The sequence below is a fragment of the Montipora foliosa genome, chromosome 6, assembly GCF_036669935.1.
Source record: "Montipora foliosa isolate CH-2021 chromosome 6, ASM3666993v2, whole genome shotgun sequence".
Classification (NCBI taxonomy): Eukaryota; Metazoa; Cnidaria; class Anthozoa; order Scleractinia; family Acroporidae; genus Montipora; species Montipora foliosa.
This window is the reverse complement of record NC_090874.1, coordinates 65,511,765-65,519,264: the sequence shown is the minus strand read 5'-3', so window position 1 is coordinate 65,519,264 and position 7,500 is coordinate 65,511,765. Positions and strand designations below refer to the sequence as shown.

At 42.7% G+C, this 7,500-nt stretch overlaps 5 protein-coding genes across 5 annotated transcripts; all 5 read right to left on the bottom strand.

The window, feature by feature from the left end:
• Nucleotides 1–1,799: 1,799 nt before the first annotated feature.
• Nucleotides 1,800–2,150, bottom strand: LOC138005923 (complexin-like). The gene has a single exon (XM_068852097.1). It carries the CDS (start codon nt 2,148–2,150, stop codon nt 1,800–1,802), a length of 351 nt encoding a protein of 116 aa, XP_068708198.1.
• An 895-nt stretch (nt 2,151–3,045) lies between these two features.
• LOC138005922 (uncharacterized) lies at nt 3,046–4,131 on the bottom strand. Its single transcript, XM_068852096.1, has one exon. It carries the CDS (start codon nt 4,129–4,131, stop codon nt 3,046–3,048), a length of 1,086 nt encoding a protein of 361 aa, XP_068708197.1.
• A 517-nt stretch (nt 4,132–4,648) lies between these two features.
• Nucleotides 4,649–5,083, bottom strand: LOC138005921 (uncharacterized). The gene has a single exon (XM_068852095.1). It carries the CDS (start codon nt 5,081–5,083, stop codon nt 4,649–4,651), a length of 435 nt encoding a protein of 144 aa, XP_068708196.1.
• Nucleotides 5,084–5,707: 624 nt separating this feature from the next.
• LOC138005920 (uncharacterized) lies at nt 5,708–6,076 on the bottom strand. The gene has a single exon (XM_068852094.1). It carries the CDS (start codon nt 6,074–6,076, stop codon nt 5,708–5,710), a length of 369 nt encoding a protein of 122 aa, XP_068708195.1.
• Nucleotides 6,077–6,090: 14 nt separating this feature from the next.
• LOC138005919 (uncharacterized) lies at nt 6,091–6,636 on the bottom strand. Its single transcript, XM_068852093.1, has one exon. The coding sequence runs from the start codon at nt 6,634–6,636 to the stop codon at nt 6,091–6,093; it is 546 nt and encodes a 181-aa protein (XP_068708194.1).
• Between the last annotated feature and the right edge of the window lie 864 nt (nt 6,637–7,500).

The window sequence follows — 7,500 nt, the reverse complement described above, 5'->3', positions numbered from 1 at the left end:
AGCATGTTGTGCTTCGGGATTCTTCTTGTGAGCGATTCTAGAACTTCATAAAAATCTTCGACATCGTTTTCGTCACTGACGTTTGTTGGACTATAACAGCATATAATTGTTGTTTGAGGATTACCATGGAAGGTAGCTACCATGATCCTGTTTGTTATCATTTCAACAGTAACAAGTGCTTTATATGCTTTGGCGTTTAGCAAAATCCCAATTCCCCCAACACCTGCATTGGCGTTATTTTTCCAAGCTGAGCATGTAATCAATCTCCATGATCCGATATTGTGTTCCTTTGTGGGTGAATCATCATGTGTAAAGCGATGTTCTTGGATGCAGATGATATCTTGGGATGTGTTTTCGGACGATGCAACTAGCTCAGGTATATTTTCGTCCTTCCCGAGGGTTTGAACATTCATTGTACCAATACGTATTTCAGTTTTTCCTTTCAATAGTTTTTCATATGGTTTTGGATTTTCATCAGTAGTTGATTTTTCGATTGCAGCCTGAGGAAGCACTGCAGGACGCGCTCCTTTTTGAACCGCGCGACGAGCGATGCGGGATGAACGACGTAAAGAACTTTGTATCATATTGAGCTTTCTTGGCATAAAAAAAAAACACTTGCGGTCGCCACTCCATACAAGCGTGTGCAGTACCCAGATTTTGAGTAGTTGTGCCATGCCGAGACATTCAACATTGTTGAGGTGAGTCGCCAAGCCACTAGTACAGTGAACCAGATTCAATAAATTTGATTGATTGCTTCATGCACTGATCCGACATCCTGCAACCCAAAGTCTTCGCCACTAACCCGAGCCGGGCAGCTGACGGGTACTATGCCTTGCTGAAGGGCAACCCGTGATTTTGTCCGGGACTGCTTATTTCCATATTCGCAGCTAACCTCCATATCTGAAGGCCGTTCCGCAACCTGAGGACCCGGTGGATGGGAGTTATCTTCACCACACCACAATTATTAACAATACACATGGAAAAGTTTCTTATTCTAATTTAGCAGAAGCAACACACACACACACATACAAAAATATTTGATTGGCTTTTTGTGACTTTCTTTGATCACTGGCCAATCACAATGCTTAATTTGTTACCTATTTTGCACTGAATTACCTCTTTTTGCATTGCAAAAAACTGGATTTCTCTCAGCCAATCAGAATGAAGCATTTCCTTTCATTATTTCTATGTTACAAATTAAATGGCCTTGAACAATTGAACGGTGTTGACCCCAAAAGAGCTAATGTAGCAGCTCTCGTAACCTGCTATTGTTTGGTATTGTAAGCAGCTTCTATTTTCTTTAAATCTAAGTCATTTTTTCAACTGTTTAGTTTTTTTTTGTTGGCTTGGCTTGAGGCATTCACATTATACATTATGACAGCTCAAAATAGGGATGCTCCAAAAGAGAGATACTAAAGATTAACATAACATGGTGGTCTACAGAATAATTTGCAATTTGTATTCACAGATCCGGTGTCATATGTGGGTTTAGTTTAGTTTGTTGGTTCTACACTCTGCACCCAGAGGTTTTCTTCGGGTACTCCGGTTTCCCCTCTCCTCAAAAACCAACATTTGACTTGATTTGTGTTAATTGTTAATCCCAGTTTACAGTGTCCCCAATTAGTGCTCCAGCGCTAGAACGACTAGACAGTTAAATAAAGTTCGTTTCCTTTCCTTACCTTTCCTCCATTAATATAATATGCATGAATTTAGTCCAAATATTGTGTAGATGAATCTGAACAATTTCAAGTGGAAGAAAGAGTTTCCAAAGTACGCCTTCCAGATTGATTGACGTTACATTAACACTGTTTTTCTTCTCCCCCACTATTTTCCATTTTCTTCACACCCGTGTCTTCCTTCTCGATTTCATTTGTGTTTCTTCTTGTGTTTCTACTTTGATTGCCTTTTCCCAGCTCTTCTCTAATTCCGTACTTTACCCTAATTTCTTCCCGTTTCTTTTCTCTCTCTGCGTGTCGTTTTGCATGCTGTTCCTGTAACTTAGCTCTCGCTGCATCATTTTCCTCCTTGAATTTGGGTAGCTCTTTAGCTGATGGTCCTTCGCCTTCCACACTGTCTTTGTCATCGAAACCCAGGCTTCTGCTAACAGACGAGAACTTGCTTGATACGGCAGCTTTAGCTATGGAGTTCATCTTTCTTTTCTAGTTAAAACAGCAAAATCCTGGCATGCTTTGTAACACTGGAAGGGATAAATGCACAGCCTTCTGGAAAGAATGCACAACGGTGGCTCCAGAGAGTCAGAAAAAGTAACTTAGCCTTACGTACCTATTAAGGAAAGCAACAACTCACCACATGGTAAGTTTCATCGATTTTTACTTCAATTTTCTAGCAAATTTCCAGACCTAAACTTTGCGTCTTCGCCCCATATGTTCTCTATATCTACCCATGTTATGAAACCCGTGTGTTAGGATTTACCACGAGACACCGAAGCGTAACACAACTTTAATCCACTGGACTCGGCTACACATCGATTTACAAAGGGGATGTATACGAGTGAAATGCTACGACGTACAAAACCTTCGATAACAAGAGCGGGAACAACAACGAAAGTCACATGACACTCCAAGTCCTACACACTAGGGTGGGGTTAGTATAACTATTCATAGGTCCAGTCTCTCAGGCTTCTTTATCATTCTTCCAGAACGAGTACGGGTTGTAACATTCTCCCCACCTTGTCCTCCTTCGGGGAGGACAACGCTCAATGTAGGCTTGGAAACAGCTATACTTGCAGAATGAAAAGTGTTCGTTTGCGGCTTCTCCCCACCATGGACTGGATCCTCTACTTGGGGGCTTACTTGCGAAGCTGCTGACTCAATCTCTAACTTGTGTAACGTTGAACGGGTCTTTTGTAGAATCTGTTAGGCGCTCTAACTGTAGCGGTCCGTACAAGCCCGTCGTTACCTGGATAAACCCTTTCAACAATGTGCCGCGCACCAAACCGCCATTTGGTGCGCGGCACATTGTCGTCAGAAATAAGTACAATGTCGCCTACTGGAATTGAAGGGATCTCTTTATGCCACTTGTTTCTTACCGATAGGAGATAGCGATTGAGTAGTCTCTGCAGGTAGAACAACCTTTCGACAGTCCTTTACTGGTCTCCTCTTCGCTACTTTCTTCCCTTTCCGGTAACTGGTTAATTGGCCTACCAATTGCAAGATGAGCAGGTGTAATAGGTAACGGGTCTCTGCAATCATTACTTACTGCGGTCAACGGCCGCGAGTTAATGGTACCTTCGATTCTGACCAGCAATGTATTTAGCTCAGAAAAGGTGAGAAGTGCCCTTCCAAGGACCTTACGCAGTGGTTCTTTTATCGTTCTGCAAAATCGTTCCCACCATCCACCTCTCCGTGGGGAACGCTCTGTGATGAATTTCCACTTGATCCCTCGTGATGACTTGATTTGATCTTGATCCAGCGTACTCCACATTCTTTGACTTTTAGTAGTGGGTTCATCGTATAATTTCTGAATTTCCCTGAAGGTTTGTGCGTTGTTTGACCACACTATATGGCAAAGTCCTCTGCGACTCGTTATGCGACTAAAAGCTAGTAGGAACTCATCAGTCGTCAAACTATGTGTAAGTTCCAGGTGAACCATACGAGATGATGTGCATGTGAAAATACACACGTATGCTTTCTTAATGTTTAAGCCCTCTTTCACATACAGTGGTCCCGCAAAATCAGTTCCAACATGCGCGAAAGCTCGTGAACAGGAAATCCTCTCCTCTGGCAACTGACCCATTTTCTGGGCACAAGGTCCAACTCGTTGTCTTTGGCAAGCTACACATCTTCTGAACATGTTTAACCTCACGTCTTCTTGAGTTAGCCAAACTTTCTGCCTTAAAGTTGATAATACCGTTTCTGGACTAGCGTGCAACATGTTCTTATATACATCTTGCACCATTTTGGCAACTTCAGGAAGTCCGTGAGGCAAGATTATTTGATGCTTGCTCTGTTCGGGAAGATCAGCAAACTCTAGTCTCCCACGAACTCTTAATACTTGATCATCTCTGTCATAATAAGGGTCCAGCTTCAGTAGGCGGCTGTTACTGGGAAGTGCCTCTCCAGCTTTCAGTTTCTCGAATTCTTCTTTGTAGACCACTTCCTGCACCCACATACAAAATCTAATCTCGGCTTGCCTCACCTCGTCCGCCGACAGTTTCTTTCACAAGACCTAGATTTAGTCTTAAACAATTTGACCGCTCTCAATACATAAGCAGTTACTCGAATCAACCTCAACCATGTCCCGTAGCGTGACATATCAATCAGTGGTTCTGTAACGAGTGCTGTATAGACATGGATAGTTCTTTTTTCCTCGCAAGCTTCGGCGGAAGCAGCTTCGTTTTCGGGTGGAGCTAGTAGTGGTTCACAACGCGAGGACATCCGTTGGGGTCCATTCCACCACGAAGTGCTTGAAATCATATCACTACAGCTTAACCCACGCGTCAACAATTCTGCAGGATTCTCCTTACTTGCACAATACCTCCAACACTCAGGATCCCATGTTGACTGTATCTCAGCCACACGATTTGCAACAAATGACTTCCAGCAAGAACTCTGCCCTTTTATCCAATGCAGTGCCACCATACTATCTGACCAACACACAACTCTAGCCACCTTCATTGGCAAAGCCCTTACAACAAATTGGCATTTACAAATGCTGCTAAACGTTCCAGCCTTGTAAGTGACACCGTCTTAATGGACGCGACTGTGGAATTCGATATTACCAGCTGCGAGGTTACATGGTCTTGCTTGTCTCTTGTTCGAATGTACACTGCTGCTCCATACGCCTTGAGGGAAGAATCTCCAAAACCATGCACCTCTAACGCAGAGTCTTGCTTAATACCACTTCCGAAGCATCGAGGGACAGACACATATTTTACTTGCAACAACTCTGACTTCCAACTTAACCACTTTGCTTTAATGCCACTATCTAATGGGTCATCCCAGTGTAAACCTTTCAACCACAAATCGTGGAAAAGGATTTTGGCTCTAACAGTGAAGGGTGATATCATTCCCAGTGGGTCACACATTTTCGATGCCAGACTAAGTAGACTTCTCTTTGACATTGGATCATGCGATGAGATGATTCCACTCGGTGCGAGGAATCTAAAGTGCTCGGAGTTCAAGTCCTATGACACGCCAAGTGCTTTAAGGGGGTCGCTCAAATTGAACTCCACGAATGGCGATGAGGCTCTTTTAGCTGGGTCAATAGCATCCATTACTAGCTCTGAGTTACTTGCCCACTTGGTCAAATTGAATGTCGCTGTCATCATAATTTCCGAAATCTCTTTTTTGAAGCTTCAAAGTTGAATCTACTGTATCGGCTCCTGTCAGGCAGTCATTGACATACATATTTTGTAAAATTTCTTCCACTGGATAAGGGGGCATTTCTTTGTATTTGTTTACATGAGCGTGAACTGTTGCAATAGCAAGGAAACGACTTGCGTTCACACCGAAAGTCAATCTCTGCATTATGTACACCTTTGGTGATTTGTTGGGCTTTAAATCTCTCCACAGGTAGCGGTGAACATCTCTGTCCTCTGGTGCTAGTTTGACTTGCAGAAACATCTTTTTAATGTCTGCTATGAGACAATTTTATGTGTTCTAAATCGAGTCAGTACAGATGCAAGGTTTGGCTTTAAAGGAGGACCAGGAAGAATACAATCGTTAAGGGAAGCATCACCTCCTTCTCATGCGGAAGCATTGAATACGATTCTGCATTTTGTCGTCCTTTTGTCATCACGAAACACAGCATGGTGCGGTAAGTACCGCACAGTTCCATTTTCATCAGTCTGATCAGATACTTCCTCGGCAAAACCTTTCTCTAGATATTCGTTGATCGCTGTTTTGTAAGCCTTAGCTTTCACAGGGTCTTGCCTTAACTTCCTTTCAACACTTTCCAGGCGTCTCAAAGCGGCTTGTTCATAATTACATTCTAGCCTTGGATAATCTCTTTTCCATGGTAGTCGCACCTCATAGTTATGTTCATCAAATTTCAATCCTCTATTGAAGTCAGCAACAGCACGTTCTTCCTCTTGTGACATAACAGGGTTCTCCATCTCTGCAATACCGATTATGATTCCAGTTCCCAGAATCTTTTCAATGTTTCGTTGACTCCACCGTTTTCTACAACTTTCAGCATGGATAAAGTGTGCTTTGATTGGCGGTTTACTTGCCCAGTGACAATCCAGCCGAGACAAGATTCCACAGCAACAAGGGACTCACTGGAACTTCCTCTCTTACAGACCCCAGTCACAAATGAGTAGTAGTGGTCTGCACCAATAAGAACATCTACTTGAACTGAGCCACGAGGAACTATTTCTGGCCCGAGAGGATTACAAATTTTGGAAATAGAAAGGGCCTCTATCTCCACCTTTGAATCTCCCCTAATTGGTGAAAGGGTAAATTTCACTCTTTGAAATCTCTTCCTTTCGCTGGTTTCCTCACCTAGCGTTGTGACACTTAATAGCCATGATGGACCTTGCAGGTCAAGGGCCTCTGCAATGTTCTTTCGTATATACGAACGTTGACTCCCTGAATCTAGTAAAACACGGACTGTCATTTCTTGACCCTTAACAATTAACCTGGCCAATGCTGTCTCTAGGAGTGTTTCTCTCATAGGTAATGCAGCCTTACTAACACTGGGCAATTTTGTGAGTCATGATTTGCCTTGCAGAAATTACAATTTGGCTGTGTTGCAGGGTGTGTTTCATCAAGTAGTGCAGAAGCAGTATACATCTCATTCTCACCACCCACTTTGGGAAATGAAGACTTTCTTCGGTTTTCTTTATCTTTATCAGAACTGTGATTGCCTGGAGTGATGTTCACATTTTAACCTCTTTCTCCTGTATCTTTGGACACAACTTGTCGGTTAAGAAATTTAAAGAACAATTCAAGGCCTATTTCATCTTCTTGAGTGTCTGCAAGTTTCAACTCCCATTTTTCTAATAACTGAGGTGGTAACTTGGTCTCAAAAAGGGCTAACAAAATACATCCATGGCTCATCGGATCTTCTCCAAGAGCGTCCAAAGCTCTAGTTCTGTTCATAAGGGTATCACAGAGATCCCTGAGGGAGGAGCATTAACAACAGACTTAGCATCCATCTTGATGATAGATCTCACTAGAAATGAGATGATCATGCGTTTTCTTCCATACCTGTGCTTAAGGCATTCAACAGCTGCTTCACAATTTGCTCCAGTTACTTCAAAGGCATTTCCAGTTAGCACCGATCGTAGGTAAGTAAACTTCCAAATAATTTGATAAATCAACAGTGTTATGCACTGCAGCTTCAAACTGATCCCAGAAGTTTTGAAATTTCAACACATCGTTATTAAACTTTGGGAACTCAATTCTCGGTAATTTCAGATTTGAGGATATACGACTGTCACTGTATGCAATATCCCTTGAGGAGTGATCTCCCACATCGCAATCTTTATTTAGGAATTCATGAGCAGCATCCACAGCTTTATCTACTTCACTCAGA